Below are 23,874 nucleotides of genomic sequence, written 5' to 3'. Positions count from 1 at the left end.
GAGTAAGCAACTCTTAGCTCAATTTCCCAAGCATGTGTTCCTCCCCCACTTCAAACAGGGATCCAGGATACATCCCCCCAATCCCCAGAAAATCACAGCACCAAAAAGAACAGCAGCTGCCAGCTGCATGAAACAGACTGAGGTCTGCAAATTGCCTGAAATGATGACTGCTCTTAACCAAACATCTCATTTTTCCATTTGTGAGAGAAGCTGGGATTTGCAAACCTCTGGGTCTCAGGAGGTGAAGGCTACACTAGTCAACTAAGAGCACAAAGTCAACTCGTCCTTGCTATTAGAGGAATTGCCAGTTATAAAAAGGTTTGGAGACTTTACAGAGTTTCTTAAGTACATAAAATGTTTGAATTTCCACATTAAACGTATAAGGTAAAAAAAAAAACCCCTCTTTTAAATAAGTCAAGGATATGAAAAGGGAATCATGAATAGACACAACTGTTACTTTTCAAAGAACCTTAGCTCTTTATTCAAACAAATATTTACACGTTGAAGAGCAATGGCACAAGGCATATACCATTCTGTTAAAATAGTGGGCAACTATAAAGTTTTATTTATCCCGAATCCGACTACCCTGTTGCTATCCTACCAGGAACCAAGAATTCAAGCGCTTGCAGGGCAAAAGTTTATCTTCGGAAATTGTGAACCTCATTTAGCTCTCTGCCAGTTAAACGAAAATCTTAGAATCCCAGAGACATAGCTCAAACTCCTGAGTTAAACCAAATTAGAAAGTTCAAAGTACACATCCAATATTTGAAAATCTACACCTGTAACTTACACATTCATATAAGGAAGGGAACTGTGGCTGACAAATGTTTATACTAAAAGGACTCCATACTTGTATGCCTCAACTCCGGCTGCGCCTGTGACTAGCTGTGCATTCTAGAACTCAAGAGGACTTCTAGGGAAGAGGGCAGGGCCAGCCCAGAGGACTTCCAGCCCCGGGCTAGTCTACCAACATAAAAGGCTGCGGGCGCGTTCCACTCATCTACACAAGAAAGGTAAACGAGGAACTACGGGAAGCAGGTTCCACTTGCCAAGCTCTTTCAAACAGGAAACCCCAAGCCTGGGAGGGACAGCCTGTCAGCCTTTTAATTTCCTGGTGGTGGCGGGAGTTAGCCGGGTCCTCGGTGCTTTAATAAGTGATGACTGCTAGGGCTGAGCTATAAAGTGCAGCGTTTGAGCTGCGTCTTTTTCGTTCAGGGCGCCGGAGAAACAAAGGGTCAAATGCGTCCCAAGATTTCTAGCTACTATCTGTAGTGGGGAGACAGCCACATTAGAAACTTTTACGGGGTCCAAGGCCAAAGAGGAATCAGAGGCACTGAGGAAATCCAACTCCAGAGCTTCGCTCTTGAAACAAAGTGGAACTAGAAGCGGTTAGCCAGATATTGGGGGCAAAGAGGATCTCCCCTGAACTGCACGCCCCAACTTTATCTTTCCCAAGGATCTATCCTGAGGATGTCAGTCCCTCTCTCCACGAACATTCCAGAGTTGTCGGTAAAAGTTGCCCCCCAAATTTCCCCAAATCCTTTCTGTTTCCTACAATCTGCCTAGAAGCATCGTCCTTATTCGAACACGCCCTGTCCAGGACCTCCTCAACTGGAGATCCAACTAGCCCCCCACACTCACGCACAACGGAACTCGGGGCCCCCTAATGTTGCGCAGCCTGGGCACCACCGACCCCAGCCCAGGCTTTGTCCTTATAGCCTGCGAGAGAAGCAAAGAAACTGCGCCCCGGCGCCCACTCACCGTCGCATCTTTCCTCCGAGTCTCCGCTCCCCGCCGGCCCGGACGGCCTCTGCCTGGCGCTGGCCCCCGCCCGCGCTTTCTCCCTCCCCTCCCTCCAGCCCGGGCCCCCGCCCCGCAGCTGCAGCAGCCGCAACCCAGAGCCCGCCGGCCACTCCGGACTCCGGAGCTCGGTCAGCGCGTCCCTCCTCTGCCGGGGCCGCCACCGCCTCCTCTCCGCCCCCAACCCTCCGCTGCGCAACCGGCGGCGACCAACTCTGCGGCGGGGGACGCGGCGCCCCCGGGGAGCTCTGCGGGCGGTCGGGGCCAGCACCGCCCCCTCCTCCTGGCCGATCGCCGCCTGGTCCTCACCTGGAGCTCGGTGCTACCCCGTCCCAGCGGCGAGAAAGGAAAGGCGCCCTCGGTTCTCCACTCCACACCGTGCGGTCCCCCTCGAGCCACGGTGGTGGGCTCCGCGCGGCTCAGTCCGGCACCCCAGATCCCCTTCGTGACCACCGCAGCAGGCAGAGGGAGTTGAAGCTATGAAGTTAGTGACCCACCCCACTCCCGGGCAATTTGCTGTTGGGGATTTTATTGTTGCAACAGGGGCCTGGCTATTCGCCCCATCACCCCATCACCGAGCGCCAGCTTCTCAAAGCCGTAGAGACTTTTGTGGCAGGCTTTTTTTTATGAGCTGGAAGAAGGGCGGGAGGATAAACGTCCTCGGGTGATGATTTCCTCTTGGGACAACAAAGTTTCTACTGGAAACTCCAAGTGATCGCACCTCCTCCTGACAGGTCGCCCCTGGGCAAGTTTACCCGATGCGTCACAGAACGAGTTTGTATAATCGTTGGAGAACGCTCTCAGCAAAGGGCTGGGGTCAGGACGGTTTTAAACTCATTTATTTGAATTTCCTATAGCCCTCTCTCGAAAAGTTTTATATTTTCCAACTGATTTTCTGAGCTGCTGTAACCAGAGAAAACAATGCTGATGTGAGGATGTTAACATCTTCCGGCTGGTGCCTACTTGGAAGGCAAAGAAATGACCTAGTGTGGCCCGAAGTCCGTCTCGGCACGCAGGAACGTGAACTTCTGCCAAGGTCTGGGCGAAGCAGTGGGGTTACACCGATGAGGGATATTGGCCCTTGAGGATCTCACAACAGCAAGGATGAGCACGGAGAAGTGCAGACTATTTAACTTACTGATGCTTAAGCACATTGTTTTAGCTCCCAGCAACAGCTTTTTCTTCTGTAGTGTGGTTGTAAGAGTACCAGTGCTGCAGGGCAGTTAATAAACTTCTGGATGATAATATGCAAGGTAGCTGGCACCATGAATAGAACTTAGTAGTCACTTAACAAATAGTTTATTTAACACACTTTTCATTTGGGCAAGTAAAAGTCTAACGTTTTAAAATTATTTTTAATTTTTATTTTTTGGAGACAGGGTCTTTCTGTTATCACCCAGACTAGAATGCAGTGGCATCATCACAGCTCATTCACTGCAATCTCAAACTCCTGGGATCAAGTGATCCTCCTGCCTCAGCCTCCCAAGTAGCTGGAACTACAGGTGCCTGTCATCATACTTGGCTAATTTTTCTATTTTTTGTAGGAGTCTTGCTCTCAGTCAGGTCCCTCTCAATCTCCCAACCTCAAGCAATCCCCCTGCCTCAGCCGCCCCCCTCCCCAACTGCTGGGATTACAGGTGTGCTGACTTCTAATTTCAGGGAGAGAGAGCCTCGCCTACAGAATGCTTTGGGTTTTATAGAAATGGTTGTTTTCTGTCTTGGGTTTTTGACCCAGAGAAACATACACTGATCAATCCAATGGTTAAGTGCTCCAGCAACTTTCTTTTCTCCCCCCATATCATCAGTTTCTCCCTCTTATTGGGCCATCCTCATCAACATAAAATCATGTTATTTCTCTCATCTTAAAGAGCAGAAAACTCTCTTGACCCTCCTTCCCCCTCCAGCCACTTGCCCTTTTATCTCCCAGCTACAGTAAAACTCCTTTACAGAGTTAAGAAAAGCCATCTATCCTCTCTTCCCATTTACTCCCACCAGGCTTGGTTTCTCCCCTGCCCCTAGAACTGTCCTTACTGAGATCAAACTATGAAATTGAAAGACTGTTTCTCAGCTTACCTGAATTATCAGCAGCTATTATCAGTTGGTTGCCTTCTCCTAGAAACACTTCAATTTGACTTCCATAACACAACATCTTCATAGTTTTCCTCTTACACCTCTGGTTGCTCCTTTCAAGTCTCCTTTGCTGTTTCCTTCTTTCTTCCCAGCCTCTGAACATTGGAGTGGGCAGAGTTCCCACTCCAGTCCTTCTGTCTTCTCTATCTACACTTACTGCCTTGGTGATCTCATCCTGTCTCACAGCATTAAATACCATGTATGCGTTGACGACTCCCAAATCTTACCTCCAGCCTCACCCTCTCTCCTGAACTCCACGCTCCCTAGCAACTGCCCACTTGGCATGCCGGCCAAGTTTTGTACACATTTTCAACACTAAAATGCTGAAATTCCTGCAACCACCATTCCCCAATTGAAGTCTTCCCTGTATCAAGGCTAAAACTTTAGTGTAATCCTAAATATTCTCTATCTCTCCATTTCAAATCCAATCCATCAGGACATCCTTTCAGCTCTGTTTTCAAAATAAGTACGGAATTCATCTACTTACTGCTTCTGTTACTTACTACCTAGGTCTAATTCCATGATGTCTTGACTTTATTACCCTTGCCATATTTTGTCTTTTGCCCTTGTGAAGGATCTTCTTAATGCAGCAACCAGAGTGATCCCTTTAAAACATTTAAGCAGCTCATATCACTTCTCTGCTCAAAATTCTGCAGTGGTCCCTATCTCAATTCAAGCAAAAGCCAAAGACCGTATAGTGGCCCAGAAGGAAAATAAACATACGAGCTACAAGTCTATAACCTCGTCTTCTGCTTTTCTTAAATCACTGGCTTTGCCCCACTGCGAAGGTCTCAATATGCCTTAGACAAGGTTCCTGGACAAGCACGCTTCCGTGTCAGAGCCTTTGTGCTCACTGTCCTCTCTGCCTGGAATCCCCTTGTCCCAAGCATCTGCATGGCTTGCTCCCTCCCTTCCCTCAGACACGACTGCAGTACCACTGTGTTGCTCAGCTCTCCCCTGACTGCTCTCCTTAAGGTTTGAAATGTATTTTCCCTACCGATAAACTTTAGTTCTTACAGGCAGAATCACCACTTTCTATCATATTATAAAATACAGCTTTTTATTGTGTTTTTTGCCTGTCCTCATCAGAATGTAGATTCCGTCAGAAATGATTGCAAAGCATTATGGTTGCAGACTTTTCCTTGCCTAGAGCAATGCCAGCAATACACTTGACTATATAGACATCTCAGAGACAATTAATCTTCCCTAATAACGTCCCAGGAGCATGTATACAAAATACAATGTTATCTAAAATGACTATAATTAGGTTTCCAATATTCATGTCTAAAAAAATAAAATAGCCAACATTTACTGAGAGTAACAATCACTATATGCCTCAGGCATTCTTCCAAATATGTAACAGTATTAATTAGTTTAGCAACCCTACGAAATAATGTGCTATTACTCCCATTTTATAAGTGAAAAAATGAGGCACAGAGAAGTCAATGGTACCTCAGCTAGTAAGTTGGCAAAGGCAGAATTTTGGCACAGGCAATGTGGTTCTAGAGTTTTATCAAGGGACATTTCTGTATAATAGATAATTCCTAATTACAGGACAAAGAGTAATCCTCAGCAGGTCCCTAACTGCCTTGTTTTATCTGTTAACATCTGTGTCCCTTACTATATCCAAGCTCCTAGAAGACCTTGGGGGTCATTTTATTCGTGTCTATGTGAACCGTATTCCCAGAATTGATACATAGAAGGGGCTCAAAACGTTTTCATTTAATGTGACTTCTTAAAATATCAGAACCCAGGACAAGCTTCTCACTCCCAATGAGTCAGTGTGATTTTCAACAGCTTTCAAAATGCCATAGCAGTCCAAAGATGGTAGAGACCACCCTCGAGATAAAAGTGTTAAATTTAAGGATATATGTGGACTCCAGCATATTAAAATACGTAGAAGGCCCTCAATATATAACAACTTTCATTATTATTATGACATTTTAAAATGATGATGATGATTTTTAAAGAAAGAAGAAAGAAAAGAAAGAAGCTCTACTTTTTTCATTTCCTAGGTTCTTTAAAATCAAATCCATCCCTCCCCCTCTCTGCCATTCCCCGTCATCCACTAGAGATACGGTGTTGTAAACTACACGGACCTTCCTTCTCTGTTCACCTCTCCAGGATCGATAGTGGTCCCTGATCTGTGCAGGTGGCATGATCATAGCTCAGTGCAGCCTCAAACGCTGGACCTCAAGCAATCTTCCTACCTCAGCCTCCCTGACATCTGGAACTACAGGTTCAGGCTACTATGACTGACTTAATTTTAATTTTTATTTTTTTGTAAAGATGGAGGATTTGCTATGTCGTCCAGGCTGGTTTTGAACTCAAGTAATCCCTGTAGCCTGATCTTTTCTGTTCACTTACTCTCTTCGGTGGGGAAAGGTGGAGTATTCAATACAATGATATTATGAATTATTTTTGAGTTATTCCACTTGGAATTGTTTTTGTTATTGTTCCTTTTTATTGGCAAAGACTGGTTGCACTTGACTAACTTTTTATGTCCTGAACCTGAGTAACTGTTTCTTTCGCTGCTCCGATAGCCTAACTTATCTTTGCAGCTAATAACTCAGTCCATTCTCATCCTAGCCCAATTCCTGGAACAACTGCTGGTCCTAAAGTTCTATTTAAAGAAACAAGAAGGTTTTATATGCAGGGTGCAGTGACAAGATCACTGATTTTGGAGTCAGGCAGACTTGGGTTTTAAACTCTGACTTAAGCCTTATTACTAGTCAACTAATTTGAGTGTATTATCTACCCTCATTGAGAAACAAATGTTTATTCTGAAATATAAGATTGCATACTTTACAAATTAATGCGATGATACAGGTACAATTCTTTGCACAAGGGATGGAGAGCACAAAGGGAACACTCAAAAGAGTAGTTTGCAACCACACTTGCCCTTCTGCAGAACTGTTACTGACCGTGACCATTGCACACTGTTCTATATAAATTGAATTCTGCATCATATATTTTTTAAAGAACGCAGTACTTGGATAAACTCTAAATGAATGTACTGGCATTTCTTAGAAAAGCTACCTTCATCTATTTTCACACTGGATTTGCAACAGTTGTTAAGGAAAACTATGTAAATCAATGTTTCCCTTTGTATCCTTGTTGCTAGGAGGCTCAGAGTCAAGCTTACTATTAAATTGTTCTATAATAGTTAAAAAGATTTTGCTTCTTCCTCCTTTTCTAGACATCTGTGATGGGTCTATATTTCAACAGCCTTATTACATTTTACTCCGTGTTCTCTAATGTATATTAAATTATATAAGCATAAATAACATGTTAGTTATTCAAATTAACACCAGAAAATTAACCACAATTAAAGTGGAAATAACTTTAACCTCCCAGGAGCACAAAAAGGCAAATACTTCAATTTTGTCTCCTCAATAAGTTTAATGAGCTGCTTTATGTTTAATCTATTACAAGATTCGTTCTCTAATTATAAGAAAAATCTAAATCCATTTGGAGAATGAGATTAATTTCTCCATCAAGTGTTCTTTTCCTGCCCTGCCCCCAGTCTTTTCTGTGAGCTTGTGTTGCAACCAGGCAGGAAAAGGATGCCGTGTGTGTGTGTGTGTGTGTGTGTGTGTGTGTGTCCCCTGTAGATTAACCTATCTGCCTCACTTTTCTAATCACTCAAGGACCCTGAACTGGTCTACTCTGCCTGCAAAGTGGGGGGGGGGGAAGGAGTTTCTTTATATTTTATCCGCTTATCAGAGAAAAAAAATAGCACTCTAACAGCAGTACTCTTTGCTATTGAAGGAAATTCAGTTTCTCTTCTCTCTGTTGGCCTTTATTTTTCATTTCATCAACGTTTGCCATCCTTCCAGTTATCTCATACCTTGATTTCAAATTTGTCCTTAGTATCACATATTGTCTGTCCTCATTAGAATGTAAGTACTATGCGGAAATGTGTTTCTGTTCTCTCCAATGCTGTATTCCTAGTATGCCTAGAATGGTATCTGGCATGTAGCTGGTGCTCAAGAGTTAGTGATGACTCAAAGCATTATGGGTGTGAACTTTCCCTTGCCTGGAACAATGCTAGCATATTATGCATATGTACACATATATGTATGACATGTGTATAAAACATATATAATGTGTGTATATAATATAAATATCATATATCATATATTATCTACAAGATTTATTGCACATCACATGTAATATATATTGAGCCACCTTAGGCAGGGACAGATGTCCACATTGGTGTGTCAGCTATGTCCAGACCTCAGTATGCTGGAGGATTCCAACAACTCTGAGCAAAGGCCCCCATTCAGAACATGAGGGATGTTAAAACAAAGGTAAATTTACTAAGTAGCTACTCTGTTTCACACCATATGCCTAGATGTTTGGAAGATAGAGCTAAAATAAGACACTATGAAATGTCAGTATATAAGGAGTTTACTACCTAGCATAGAACTGTAATGTGATAATGAAACATGATCTACACTGCAAAAGCAGTGGTACAAATGAGTTTGGATTAAGGTATGTCTGTGCCCAATGAGAACACAACTCATGTGAACTTCATGTTGAAAAAACATGGGCCTTTAGGCAAAGGAAATAGCTAGAGCAGGGCAGGAGGAGGTCTAGCCAAGAATGTTTGGGAAATGGTGAGTAATATGCCTGCCTGAGCTGGGGAGGGAGGAGTCGGAGATAAGACCTAGGGAGTTGGGGCCAGGTTTGAGGAAAGGGGAAAGAGGGAGCTTTGAATTTTAGGTTTCACATCTAATACCATTTTAATTACGTCATTTCCTTACTCTAAACCTGCACTGGCTCCTCATAGCCTGACAAATAGAGGAAGAGCCAGTGGCTGAGTAGCAAGCAGGACTTGATTATACAGGGCTAGGATGAAAAAGAGAGATGAACTCCAGCCCCAAAACTGAAAGAAAGACTCCTGGCTCAGGGCACCGGGGAGGGCGAGGCAGAGGCGGCCAAATGGGAGTGAAACAACATTTAGCAGCATCTGTTCCCCCCGAGTCTGCTTTGGGCAGCTGCTGATGCAAGGAATCCCCTCGATTCCCATCCCCACCTAGGGGATGATTCCTTCCTCTAGGCCTGCCCCTGCCTTTGTGGAACCCTATGGCATGGGGGTCCCTCTGGCTGGAGAAGAAAACCCTCTCCTGGCGGTACTCAGACCCCAGAGGGTGAAAGGGAGACTTCCTTCAGCCTTGAAACCTAAGGGCTCAGCCCCTAAGGTGCCAGGAACTCCTCCTCTGTGGAGAACCAAGGCAGCTCTGGGTTTTTCTCCCCTTGGTTAGTGGTTCTAAACCTTTTTGTTATCAAGGCCCTTTTTGTTTTTGTTGTTCGGTATATGCATCCTGTTGCCCTCTGCACACTATCTGCCTAACTGTGCCAATGGACTAACCATTCATGTCTCCCTTTTCAAACTAATAGACATCTATGACTGAGTATACGATAAAACTAATGTCCCAGTGCTAGGGAAAAACAGTCCTGGCCCTGATATAAGTGGTGTGTCCTTGTCCTAGGTAATCGGCTGGTGGTCCTGTCTCATCTCAGCCAGAGTCAAAGCAACCCCCTATTTATGCCAGCTTGGCTTTTAGTCTGTGCCCATGCCTGGTTCATACCTTGGACACATGGAGAAAAACAAGAAAACAAAAATAAAAAAAGAAAGGTCAGGGGACAGGCACTGTGTTGTCCACCTGTAATCCCAGAACTTTGGGAGGCAAATGCAAGAGGATTACTTGAGCCCAGGAGTTCGAGACCACCCTGGACCACATGGTGAGACACTGTTGTTAAAAAAAAAAAAAAAAGTGCCTGGGCCTGTAGTTGCAGCTCCTCTAGAAACTAAGGCAGGAGGATAGTTTGAGCCCAAGAATTCAAGGCTGCAATGAACTGTCATTGTGCCAAGGCACTCCAGCCTGAGTGACAGAGTAAGACCTGTAGACCTTGTCTCTAAAAAAATAAAAATAGAAAGACTCCAGTAAAGCCCTACTGATTCTCTCTCCTATATTAAAGAAAACATCAGCCCCAAATTAAGGCTGCCCAACTGAGCAGTCATTAGGGCCCCAGTTAAGATACTAAGTCTCTCTGTTCACTCCTGACTACTATCATTTTTTCATATTATCATAACTCTGTAGTCACAGATCCTAAAATTCTCACAGAAATAAGCAAGTTTGCATCCATTAAAGTACAGAAAAAAGTTTTTAAGAAAGAAAGCAGTATGAAGAGGTATGTTTGTTATGTTGGGTCAGCATTGGACTAGAAATTCGGTGACAATATTCCAATTAGCTAAGTCTGTCTCCAGGGGCTCAGGGATACTTACTTGACCTTTTTTTAATGCTCTACTTTATGAGTATACTTTCATTGCTTCTCTCAGGAGAATTAAAAAGAAAACTAATGAAAACTTTATTATATAGCACTTAGCTCTCACTAGAGATTTAGTGTTAGTGCTTCGTAAGTTTAAATGAGTGTTTGAAGCATTTACTTCTGATGGTGACAGTGATATTGTGACCAGTGCAGGTCTTTTTGATTCATTTGAATTCCTCACAATCCCCAAGAACCAGGAATTTCTGTGAGTTATAAATATGCCTAAAGAAGATGATTAAAATTCACTTGCTGTGTCTTTTAAATTGGAACCAAGAGAAATTCTATTGATTTCCAGAGGTTGATTCTTAAAGTATTAGCATTTTGTATACAAAATTGTCATAAGAACTCCAGAACTTTAAAATGCGTATGTGGTTCTACTGCACATTTAATGTCAGTATTGAAGTTGGTCTTATGAAAAGGCTTAGCAACCCAACAACGCACAATTGAAAAGTTTCATCTATAGTTGTATGTTGCTTAATGACAGGGGTAAGTTCTGAGTGTCAGTAAGTGATTTTATCATTGAGTAAACCTCATAGCATTTACACAAACCTGTGTGGCATAGACCTAGGCCAGAGGGTATAGCCTATTGCTCTTAGGCTACACGCGTGTGCAGCATGCTACTGTACTGTAGGCAGTTATAGCACAGTGAGAAGTATTCGTGTATCTAAACATAGAAAAGAAAGGTAAAGTGCTACAATGCCATGACTACAGTGTCCCTAGGTGATAAGAATTTTTCAGCTCCATTATAATCATACAGGCACCACTGTACATCCACCCATCACTGACTGAACCATTGCTATGCGCTGCATGATCGTATTGAAATAAATTCACTAGTCACAAAGCAAATATAAATACAGTATGTTTGAAGGGTGTGTTTTCCTCCTTTTACCCCAGGCCTGCCAGCAGAACTTTCTGGTGCTCTTTCTGTCTCCTCTCCCAGGGAAGGTCTGAGGATCTCTCAGCAACTGCTGTGCTGACCAAGGGGGTTGGGGGAATTGCCTAATCGCTTCCCACTTCTCTAACTTCTCTAGTGTCTTGAGCATCAATGAGCAATATAATCAAAGCAATCGCTGATGTGATTTATTGATTTCCTGTAGCAAAAGCTAGTTTTGGCCTGCATCCAGGTCAAAGTGAGACTATCCAGGTGGGAAAGTCTTTACAGGTGACTTTGAAAAATCCATATTGGTGGAGCATTATATCTTTCATGGATAATTCACTGGTAATCAGTTCTCAAAAAAAGTTTTACTTGGGCCATTGATATTTCATGTTAGATTCTCAATGACTTTGTAAATAGTTGAATGTTTTGATCCTATGGGAAATATCAGCTCCTTGTTTTCCATCCCAGCTGCCACAATCCTCAGTACAAGGAAGAAGGAGCGGCCTCCTTGCTTTTCTTTGTCATGACAATGAGGGCCCCATTCGCTGTCTATGCAGGACCAGGATGGATCTTGGTCTGTAAGCCAGTATCTTGCTCTTACTCTGTAATCCTATCTTTCTCTTTCTCAATAAACTTTCTTTCATGCTTGCCTTACTTTGGGGTGCCTGGTCATTTTTCAACCTAGAACACTCCAAGAAGCAAGGATCTAGGCAGCTGCCTTGAAACCCAACATTTTAGATTTCCAAGAAGCAGCTGCTACTCCTCTAAGTTGTATGTGGTTATTAAACCTTCCTTTTCTTGCTGAAAGAAAGGAGGAAGATTGAGGGAAACACAGGGGGAATGTGGGATCACATCCTATATACCTGCATGGTGATATGGGTGATATCCATTGTGCCCAGCAGGCCCAACATGTTCAGATCATTGTCACCTTCCCCCATGTGCACCCCTCAGCCCACCTTCTTTTTTGTATTCTATAATTGAGTAAAGGGCACTCTCTTATATCCAGTCATCCAGCTCTCCAGCACAGAAAACTCCTTCAGTCTCTCATTCTTCCTTAGCTCCTGTTACCAACCTGTGGCCACATCATATCAATTTTACCTCTTTAATATTTATCAATAATACTCTTCTCCCCATCCCCTTTGCTTTCTCTTATTACCTAGTATTTTCAACTCTGACTTCTTGAGGGCCAGGGACAAGCCCAGTGGTCAAGGAGACATGGGACCTCACTAATCCATGGGCACGTGTTAAGCAAGGCTTGCACAAGCAGTGGAAGCTGAAGAGCCCAGCGTAAACGCTAAGATCCGGATTTTGTAGAGAGGGCCTGGAAGGATCAAATTCAAAGTCCTGTGCATTTGGCCATGGAGGGAAAACTATGGGGCAGTTACTGGGTAATTCTCAGTATTTGAAGCTTGGGAGGATGTGATGGCTGGATGGGGCAGGAATGGGCAGACACTGGAATTACAATAAGCTCCTAAGTCAAGCTCAATAGTACCAATTACAAATTTGAATTATTTCATTAGCCTTCTCCACCATCTCCCCATGAAATTCTAAGCTTTGTGAGGGCAGAGATCCTTTGACTTTGTTTGCTGTTATATCCTCAATACCTCTCAGTACTTGATATGTGACTGATACTATATTTACTGAATAATCACATGAATTGGGCTTTGTTGCTAAAAGTCTGATCACATTACTTCAATGCTTAGAATTCTTCAGTAACGTCTCAGAGACTTAGGATAAAATAAACCCGGAATCCTTGGGTTAGTATCAAAACAAATAAACAAACATAAAAAAAGTCATCTGTTTAGGTTATTTTACCACATAGTAGCTTACATTTCCCCCTTCCTATTCCTGCGGGGAAGGAGTGTTGCAATCATAATTTACTATTTTCAGACATTCACATGTGTCCACATTTGTTTACTGCTTCCCTTAAAACCACAGTTCACCCAGAAATCGTCAGTTTCAAAATCATCCTCTCCAGAAAGCTTTCCTCAAGTTCATGCCTTGTTTTGGTTAGGTGCCAGTGTTTCACATCATTGTATTTCAATTTCTCTCTTTTATCTTCCGCGTCTGCTCAAAAATACACACTCCCCACAGATTGCAAACTTGCCAGCCTCCATAACACAGTAATGGAGTAAGACAGGAGAGAGAGAGAGACCACAGGAAACACTGATGAGAGGGACTGAAACCAGATATCCAAGCATAGCCCTGAGCCCCCTTGATACTTGATCATCTGAAGTATAATAAAAAATGAGGGAAATATACATTTGTAAGTCTATTTCTTTCCTTTTCAAGTGTCAGGGGAACCCTTTGCTAGGATTTCAACTAGCTCCACAAATTCTGTGAATTATGAGTAGTTGGATTGGAGGCTCCTCGGTAGAGTTAGCTACTCTGATAGAGCCTAAAAACTCCTTGTCATTCTCTATGTACCCCATCACACCCCCTTTTGTGTGGGCTTGGATTCCTGAATGACTGATGAATCACTGGAAAACACCTCTCCACGTCGGCTGCTTTTGTCTTCCTATCATTCTGCACCTGGGCTAAATCAAACTTCAGCATGTCTTCAGCAAGGTAAGAAACAGTGACTTAGCACGTTACCAAAGTTCTGGCTGGGATTGCCAGCCTCAGGCCATCTTTCTGGTGCTTTCTGGACTCCCAGTTTTATACTGAAAAATGTCACCTCATTCTCAATCACTATGATGGAGCGAATATTTGTAAATATGTACTGAAAACCTCTGATGATGAGGTATACGCTGAAAGAGTTCTCACCAAAATGGCGCACATCACCATCACCATCTTCCTGGGGCTCCTCTCTCTGGGTATTATCCTCCTCCATCGGGATCTCCTGCTGAATCTCTGAGGAGCAACTGGGATCCGTGTAGCCTGTACTCAGCAAGAAAGAGAGATACCGTGACTGGGAAGTTGAAAGCTGAACTGACCTCTGAAAACTAAAGGTCAACACAACTTTATCTGTTGGGCGTAACTGCTACTGAAGTTGAAAAACAGACACCCCAGATAACTCTGTTATTCTATTGCTAGCTACCCTGTAGAATGAGAAAGCTTAAACATCACTAGCACCAAAAAAGGAAAAACAAAAGCACACTCTTGGATAGGACAATTACCGAATTTTTAAAAAGCAGATTTTAGCAAGTTAGTAATGGGCAATGCTTAGCCCAAAAGAGGGGCTAGTTTCTTAGCATAGTTAGTTCTCCTTGCATTTATTGCTGCTTCTTTTCTTTTCTTTCTTTTCTCCTTTTCTTCATTTTGACACGGTGTCTTGTTCTGTGTCAAATGCAATGGTGTCCTCATAGCTTAATGCAACTTCAAACTTCTAGGCTTACATAATCCTCCTGGCTCAGTCTCCCAAATAGCTGGGATTACAAGTGCACATCACCATGCCTGGCTGATTTTTCTACTTTTTTTTAAGAGACAGGGTCTTTTGTATAGCTGTTCTCAAACTCCTGACCTCAAACAATCCTCTAGGCTTGGCCTCCTAAAGTGCTAGAATTACCGGTGTGAGCCACCGGACCAGGCTTTTTGCTGCTTATTTTCTATACCATGCCAGTCACCCTCTTAGTACACTGTCTTACTATTTCTTCTAGTTTTTACAAAGTCTCATCTTATAGGGAAGGAAACCAGAATCATTGTTTTTGAGAGCTCTGCAAGATACTCTTGACTTTAAGTTGGGCCTCCCACGGGTCACTTACGTCCAGTATTCTCTGCAGGCTCTGAGATGCTCCAGAAGATGACATGATCCCCTGGTCATGTAAGTAAGGGCTCCCATTTATTGTGCACCTACTATGTCAAATATTTTCTCAGCTGATTCTCACAATGCTCTCAGACTAAGTATTATCATTTGTTTTTTATTTCACTAATGAGATGCCAGAGGCTGAGGAGGAATAAAAGAGTTGTCAAAAGTCACGTAACCAGAAATGCATGTTACTTCATAAGGTGACAATTCTCATCTTTTATTTGAATGATAAAAAAGTATCAGGTTTTGTTTGAATTGCTCTTGATGTATTATAGAAGACAAATTTTAATAGGTGGCAGAAGTGGAGGTAGGAAAGACAAGTTGGAAGTCTTACATTAAATTAAAAAAGAAGTCTATACATTAGTTCAAGGAGAGATGCTAAATAACAAAACAAGGACATTTGTTTAAGATGGTGACGTGCAGTGTGATACAGATGGGAGATAAAACTCATGAGGCTGAGATGATTTATGGACATGGGGAATTGGGCACAGGGGAGAGTCTAGTGTGATTTGGGTAAGTGGTGGATGATTGTGGAGGATAAAGCAACCCCGTCTTAGGTGTTTATCTGCCATGTTGACTGCTGATTAACCCCTGTTTTGAGATTACCTCTAAGATTTATCTACTATTACTATGACTCCTGTCCTTAGGTTAAAAAAAAAAAAAAAACTAGACCACAAATTCTTCTCTTAGGAAGATTCACATAGCATTTTTCCCCTTCCCCTAGAGGTCAACTTTTCTTGCCTATGGTACATATCCCCTGGTCTAGAGGGTAATGTAATGGTGCAGGGATCTACTGTCTTTTTTCATTATGGCCCAGAAAATTCAAGACATAGCTTCAGTTGTTTTTTTTGAGACAGAATCTCAAGCTGTCGCCCTGGGTAGAGTGCTGTGGCATCACAGCTCATAGCAACCTCCAACTCTTGGCCTTATGTGATTCTCTTGCTTCAGTCTCTCAAGAAGCTGGGATTACAGGCACCCACCACCACAATGCCCGGCTACTTTTTGTAGTTGTCGTTATTGTTTGGCAGACCTGGGCTGGATTTGAACCCGCCAGCTCCAGTGCATGTGGCTGGTGCCTTAGCCACTTGAACTACAGGCACTGAGCCACAACTTCTGTTCTTAAGTCCCTACTAAATGTTTCTTTCTGAGAAACTGGAATATCAGTCTCTTTCTTCAGGCTTTCAGATTTCTCAGCCCTTGGGGCAGGTTTGCATAGACCAGCTCAGTGCAATGATGGTGCCATTATCTGAGGATGGAAATACAAGAAGTGAAGCTGATATGGAGTGGGGAAGGGAGTTTAGAACTGGACATGCTGAGTTGAAATATATCTGCAGAACATCCAAGTGAAGTTCAAGGTAAAGAATATGCCTATAGATGTATATTTGGAGGATGCAGGTCATGAGAAGTTTTCCTTTTTCTCAAAATTGGAAAAAGAAAGTTATGCTGGTTCACGGGCTTAGGGAAATGTTAAATATCTAGAAAGATGGGGATTAAGTGATGGAACCGTGTCCTACGAGAGAGAAGATGGGGGCAAGAACCCAGTTAGTCTGTTAATCCTGACTAGAAGTGTTCCTCCTCTCAAGACAATGGACAGAGGAGAGAGGTGAGAACAGATGCCCATGTAGGTCTATAGCTGTGTGGCAGAAAGGGTCAAGAGTAGAGGATCTTTACATGATGAGGGCCTCACTTTCATCAGTGAAGTACAAGGCCAAGTCTCCCATGATCAATATTACTGTAGGAAATAAATGCTGAAATATGGACTTCCATAAGTTATGTTAAAAAGTTTTAAAAACTTTTGTGCTGCAAACAATACTATCAGGGAAGTGAAAAGATAATTCACAGAAAAGGAGAAAATATTTGCAAATTATATGTCCAGTAAGTAATATATCTAGAACATATTTTTTAAAACTCTTAAAACCCAAAATGTTGACCATGATCTGAATATTCTGAATAGACATTTCTTCAGTGAAGATATTCAAATGGCCAATAAGCACATGGAAAGATTCTGAACATCATTAGCCATTAAAAAAATGCACATTAACTCCACAATATGGTACCTTTTCACACTCACTAGGATAGATAAGATGAAAAAGACAGGTAATAACAAGTGTTGGAGAGGATGTGGAGAAAATGGAACACTCACAGGGTTTTTGCGGAAATATAAACAAGCTACTTTAGACAACAATTCCTTAAAAGGTTAAACATAGAGCTTCCATAAGACCCAGAAATTCTGCCCTTGGGTATATACTCAAAAGAAATGAAAACATATGTTCTCATATGAAAATTTTAAAAAATGTTCATAGCATCATTATTCATACTATCAGAAAAGTTGAAACAACTCAGATGTCTTTCAACAGGTGAATAGATAAGTAAAGTATGGTTTATTATTGTAAGGACTATTACTCAGCTATGAAAAGGAATGAAGTACAGATGCAATGCTCCAATTGGGATGAACTTTGAAAACATGCAAAATAAAAGAAACTAGTCACAAAAGATCACATTTATATGCAATGTCCAGAACAAGTAAACTTACAGAGATACGAAGTAGATGAGAAGTTGCCTCAGTTGGATATGGGGGAGACGGGGGAGAGATAGGGAGTGACTGCATAGGTATGTAGTTTGGGGATGAGGAAAATGTTCTAAAATTTGGCAATGGATGACTTCGAATATATTAAAAAACCACTGAACTGTAATATAAATAGGCGAATTGTATGGTATGTAAATCATGTCTCAATAAAACTTTTCAAAAAAGAAGCTCCACAGGATTTTTAGAAAAGTGAAAACTCTGTGTAATTCTATAATGGTGGATATGTGTGATATATATCAGTATATATTTGTCTAGAGTCATAGACTGTAGAATGTACAAGAATGAACCCTCAAGTTAAACTATGGAGTTTGCATGATTATACTGTCAGTGTAGATTCGTCAGTTGTAACAAAAGCACCAATCTGGTGGGGTGTTAAGGTAGAAGCTTTGCATGTGGACAAGGGATAACAGAGAAATCTCAGTACCTTCCTCTCAATTTTGCTATGAACCTAAAACTGCTCTAAAAAATTATTCTTAAAAGAAGCAAATAGAAGCTTATGGTCTGAGGAAAGAATTATTGACAGAGGCAAGAGGTGACCTTGCTAAAGACCAGACAGATAAGAATAACAGCCATTTTATTGAGCACTTACATGCCAGGCAGTGTGCTAAGTGTTTTATTGACATTACCTCTTTTTATCCTCACCACAAATCCATACATTAGGTACTTTCCCCTTGTTCTATAGAAAATACAATTAAGACTCAGAAAACATAAAGAACCTGTCCCAGAGCAATAGGAAGAGACAAAGGCAAAAGGCAGACCCAGATCTGCGTCAGCCTGTTCCTTATTACCTGCACCCTGTGGTTTCCACAAATCTCCTTTGCAAGCCGTGGCTCAGAGTAGTCTATGCATTTAGTATAGGCTCTAAGGCCATACCTGTTTAATTTTGTTTAATCCAGCATTTCCCAAATTTATGTGAGTCCAGCATCCACATTTTCTGGACACGATACATGTAAGTATAGTATCTCAAAGAATGCAGACTTTATGAATAAGTGATATAAAAAATACTATTCTCCAGGTCACTCCCTCTTTATTGACAGATCAGCAACTATTTTATCTTAGGCAACTCAGTAATTAATGTAACTGCAAACTTTCGTAAGGAATTTTATACAAGGTTGCATACGGCCTTCATGCCCAATTTTATTCTCTATTTCTATGTTCATTACTAAATATTTTTTAAAAACTTAGAATAGTTATGATACCCAGTGTGCTTTGATTTTTGCTTTATGTTGTATGCCAGTCTGTATACTAAGGACTTCACGGGCATTATGCCACTTAACACATAGCCCTCTGAAGTAGGTTTTATTGTTATAACAACATTATAACAGGATGCTGAGGTACAGTGATATTAAGTAACTAAACTTAAGAAAACACATGGTAAGTGGCGAAGCCGGTGTTACAGACATTAAATCCAGGGGCTCAGACTCTAAGCCTACAGTTAGAGCCACTGCATCATTCCACCTGAATGGCGTAGATTCCCTGACAGTCTCATCCGCAGCCCAAACTTGTCTGTTCATGGCTTCCTACGCCCCGCCCCTAATTCTCGCTCTCTCTTCTGAGCGGCAGATCCACATCCCTAACTGTCTCTCAGACTCCGACATCTCAGTGGGAAGCTGTAACTGGAACTTTGCCGCAGAATCTCTTCTCCCGTCCCAGCTAATCCCTCCTTTTATGTTCCTCTTTTCCAGTCATTTGTGAATTTCTTCCCATGACACATTGTTGGAGTATTTGCCGTGTGTTGGGCATTGTGCTTTGCTGGGGAGCTAGAGGTGAACAGGACTCCTGTTCTTACCCCCGACTTCTGTCTGCCTTGTGACGTCAGCGAACACATGCCCTCTCTCTTCTTTCTCCATAATGTCCTACCAGGTTAATCACCAGGAGCTGTTTTAGTCTCTAAATTGTTCTTAAGTTACAGAATTGTGCCAGATTATCCTCCTAGGACAGATCCCTGGCATGCCTGTAGATGCTGTGGCCGTGACGGCCCCACCGTCTCACATGCTCTTCCATCATGACCTGGGGGATCCCTCTCTCCCCTTGTCTCCGGTCAGGCCTGTAAATGCAGTGAAAGTGATGCTAAGTGCTTTCCCAGGCTAAGCTCTAAAAGGCCAAAACAGCTTCCGTCTGGCCCTTTTGAGATGAGAAAAGGCTGCGTGGAGTCACTGGGTGTAGTTGTTCCTGGTGACAGCCCCTGCTAGATTCATGAGCAGAATAAACATTGTCATTGTTTTAAGGCACCAAGTTTTAGGGTGTCTGTTATGTAACAGTAGAAAACAAGAATATCTACCTTTGTTTGGATCAGCTATTACCAGGGTCAAGGGCACTGGGCACAAAGCACAACTACCTGGAAGGAGCTAAGGCTGGGCAGGCAGGTGCCAGGATTAAATGCTGGATATGAGCCATTCTTTGTACATTTTCAGTCCTCTATAGACAGCACTTACTAAAGTACTTTGCATGTAGTATGTGTTGAAAAAATGCTGGGTTGAACTGAAATATTGGGTGATAGTAAGAAATTGCATTTCACAGTCAGATATACTATAATTCAAACCACAGCTCTAGATGCTATGATGGTGGAAAATAAGTTTTCTCCCCAATCCATAAGTTTCCTCACTTTGAAACTGACATGAGGATTAAATTTTTAAAGCATATGGAAGTATCTAAGAATGTGTGGCTCACAGTGGATCAATCATTCTCTCTCTCTCTTCTTCTCCTAAATTTTTAAATAGGAGAAATGAGGATAAAGAGAGAAGGACTGCAGCCTGATTGTGAAGGATCTTGAATGCACAATTTGGGTTCACTTTTAGTCAGTAGGGGCTCATGGAAGATTATAGAGGAAGATTATAGAGGCTTATGGAGATTTGAGAAGAATATGGCAGTAATGTTTAGAATAAGAAGATGATACATATTTTTTAAAAATCCTAGGAAGCTAAGGTCAGTGTCCATGTATTTTGGGTCTAAATGGGATCTAAAAAATGTAACCACATGGGTGTCAGCTCAGGAGCAAATGGCAGGATGAAATTACAAAGAAAGTTTCCATCATGGACCTTGATTGACTAGGTTGGAGTCTACAAAGGAAAAGGTCAGAATAAAGGAAAAGAAGTCAAAATTTGCCCCAATAATTTGGCAGCATTTATTAAAGGTTGCTTTCATAGGGTACCCTATGATGCAGCAGTCTCAAGTCTAAAAGTCTGTCTTCTAAAGACATGAGAGCAAAGTCCTTAGAGTTATATGAGTATGTTCAAAGCTGTTCACAGCAGCAGCGTTTGTGACGGTACCACGTTTAAAGAATGAAATACCCTCAGCAAGGTAATGATTAAGTCGAGTACTATAAGTTCATACAAAGGAATAATATGAGAAGGAGGTAAATCTATATAAACTGACCTTAATTATAAGTTCTAAGAGAAAAGAGCAAGTTGTGAAAGTGAGTGTGTGTATAAACGTCATCTGATTTTCACTAAAATCAGAGAAAGTCCTAAGTGTCAGAAAGGAACAAGACTAAAGTTAATGATGTTTTCCCCCAGGACCTGGAGATAGAACTGTGTGGGAGAGGATTGGCCTTAAAATATTTACTTTGATTAATTGGAATAATTATACCCATTGATTTTTTTTTTGTTTTTGAAAATAAAAATATAAGAACAAATTAAATCTGTAAATTTCATAACATTACAAGTAATCAGTGCCATTAACAGGAGTAAAGTCTGAAAAGATTGTTGGCTTCGGGAAGATTAGATGTAGATTAATGTGTATTTGGTATAAAGCAATGGCTGTGCCAAAGTCGTAGAATGCCGTTAGGGCTGTGGCCATTCTGGGCAGCAGCCCAGGGTGTGCCTGAGCAGCCTTTCTAAGTTATGGCTCTTGTAGAGCTCGGACAAGAGAGGTGGCCAGGCATGGTGGGGTATGCCTGTCATCCCAGCTCTCTGGGAGGACAAGGCAGGTGGATTGCTTGAGCTCAGGGATTTAAGACCACCCTGAACAAGAGTGAGACCCCCATCTCTACTAAACATAGAAAAAAACGAGCTGAGCAAGGTGGCACATGCTTGTAGTCCCAGTTATTCAGGAGACTGAGGCAAGAAGATTGCTTGAGTCCAGGAGTTTGAAGTTGCTGTGAGCTATGACACCACAGCACTACAAAGAGGGGGGAGGTCGGTATAGAGAGAGCTTGCAGCTGAGCTGTCAGGGCCAAAGGCAAGACTTTTGAGCCAATGCTTGTGGTAAGTAGCATCACAGAAATATGTGCTAGGATTAGAGAGAGCAATTCTTTCTGACACAGCCTTGTTCACCCTAAAAGCTAGCTTATGCTATCTATCTGATTCAGCTATAATTAATCCTTTCAACCTAGTATATGAGTTGGTAAATAATACATCCTACTTGTGAAACTGTCTTCACTAATTCACCCCCACCTTGAACTTATTTATATTTTTAACCTGGGATATATCTATGTCTGCATCCATATTGATATTTATATCTGTATACCTATATCATCTCTGCATGTGTCTAGACAGATGGATATAGATAGATATCCATAGATATCCCTGTCTGCCTGTTCTTATGTGAAACAATCAGCATTTATTCAAATTTGGCCTTGAACAATACTGTGTATTAGGACATATTGAATATAAGGTAAGCATATAATAAAAATGGATCCTACATGGGGCTTCATAGTGGTATGTTAGAAAGCCAGTGTTTTACTACAGATTACTGATTGCTTCGCCAGATGGGTTTAAATTGGTGGCTCTAAGAACATTTTTGCACAAGGGCCCCTTCTAGCTTATTGACCCTCAAAATGTGCCACTGGACAGACCCCTTTTCCCTTTGAGGATTGAAAATGTCTTGAACAAAACAAATGTTCAAGACACCCGAGTGTTTTGTTTGTTTGTTTTTGATACAGAGTCTTACTTTGTCACCCTTGGTAGAGTGCCGTGGTGTCGCAGTTCACAGCAACCTCAAACTCTCAGGCTTAAGCTATTCTCTTGCCTCAGCCTCCCGAGTAGCTAGGACTACAGGCATCTGCCACAATACCTAGCTATTTTTTGGTTGTAGTTGTCATTGTTGTTTGGCAGGCCCAGGCTGGATTCGAACCCGCCAGCTGCGGTGTATGTGGCTAGTGCCTTAGCCATTGAGCTACAGGCGCTGAGCCGACACTCGGGTGTTTTATTAAAAGAATAATATCTCCAAGGCCCAATGATTTTTTTAATACATAAAAGTCTCTTTTTAAATCCTTTTAAATGTTCAATATACATTGCTTTTGGTAAGTATAAATAATAAACTTTAAAAGGCACATACAGAAGTCTCTGCAATATTTGTGATTCTGCTATCTAGAATTTCCTTTTATTTAGATTCTGATTGGGTATAGTGACTTTTGAAAAAATTCATGCTTTTTTTTTTTTTTTGAAGTCTATAAAATAAGACATGGAAGTATAATTAGTTGCCTAGGATCACACCACCCTTCCTGCTGACAACGATATGCTTACACTCTGGGATGTGCTGCCTCTCTTGGCCATTTTCTTTATTCATAACATTTAGAAACAAAATATTTACATATACTCATGAAGCTGTATAGATTATTACTCTATTAATCTGTATGCTATCTCATAATTTTATAGAAAAATGTAGCATTTAAGATAAAGAATTTTAGATGGTTTTAACTTTGTCATCTACTTTGCTTTTCCAAACAGAAATCTCAGCCTCGTTTTTCCTGCTTGTCACCCAATAGACGCTGCCAAGCAATTGCACAGAGAAAATGGAAGCGCTTTTAGAAATTACTTCATGCTCATGCTTCTCATCTACTAGAGGCCTGGAAGTGGGAGGAAGGTGAAAAGCTGTTTTTCTGGCAATCAGGAACAAGGCAGAGAATGTGGACGCTTCCTCCAAATCTTAGTAGGTTTATAGACATCATTAAGAATGGCTGGTGGGGTGGGGGGGACACAAAGTAACAAATTTCTTCATAATGGTTTGGTTAAAGAGTTGAAGTTGCGAGTAGCATCTACATCTGAATATTTTAGAAATTAGAATCACATCTAATTCCTGCTTTTTAAAAATAGTTCTTTGAGTTTGCTGATGAGATATAGAGTGATAATGAGATTTAAAACAAAAACAAAAACAAAAACTAGTGTGAGTTTAGGATCTACTGGAATAATGTGAGTAGTCTTCCAGAATCTAGTTAAGTTTCATAAAAAGATAGAATTCTTAGAAATACCATATGTCAGCATTTTTTTTTAAAAAAACAAAGAATAATGGAAGATTCAGGATTTCAAGATAGGAGAATTTCGAAAGCCCGATGCCCTCATTTAGGGAGGAGAAACGAGCTATCCACTAGCTGAGTTGTTTTTCAGTTAGAGTGATGGATTTGAATAATACACCCAAACCCTGTCACCCAGTTCCTCTCCTTACCAGTTGCAG

General features: G+C 41.7%; 1 protein-coding gene and 1 pseudogene across 8 annotated transcripts in view; one reads left to right on the top strand and one right to left on the bottom strand.

Annotated features, from left to right (window-relative positions):
• The window catches only part of PHLDB2 (pleckstrin homology like domain family B member 2), a 219,377-nt gene that overhangs the window by 98,887 nt on the left and 96,616 nt on the right, over positions 1-23,874 (bottom strand). For 6 of the 8 annotated variants that reach the window (XM_012810047.2, XM_023517840.1, XM_023517841.1 and 3 more), the window contains exon 2: positions 13,913-14,026. The exons of 1 other annotated variant lie outside the window; for it this stretch is intronic. In XM_012810047.2, the coding sequence (XP_012665501.1) occupies positions 13,913-13,979 (67 nt within the window). In that variant the 5' untranslated portion in view covers positions 13,980-14,026. Of the gene's footprint in view, positions 1-1,761; positions 1,805-13,912; positions 14,027-23,874 lie in introns of those variants that run through there. One more of the 8 variants, XM_023517842.1, reaches the window with a different exon arrangement.
• LOC111727769 lies at positions 9,415-9,540 on the top strand (annotated as a pseudogene).

Source organism: Otolemur garnettii, unplaced genomic scaffold (genome assembly GCF_000181295.1).
Source record: "Otolemur garnettii isolate 467f Iridium unplaced genomic scaffold, OtoGar3 scaffold00122, whole genome shotgun sequence".
Classification (NCBI taxonomy): Eukaryota; Metazoa; Chordata; class Mammalia; order Primates; family Galagidae; genus Otolemur; species Otolemur garnettii.
The sequence above is the reverse complement of the archived record's forward strand: the minus strand, read 5'-3'. Positions and strand labels throughout refer to the sequence as shown.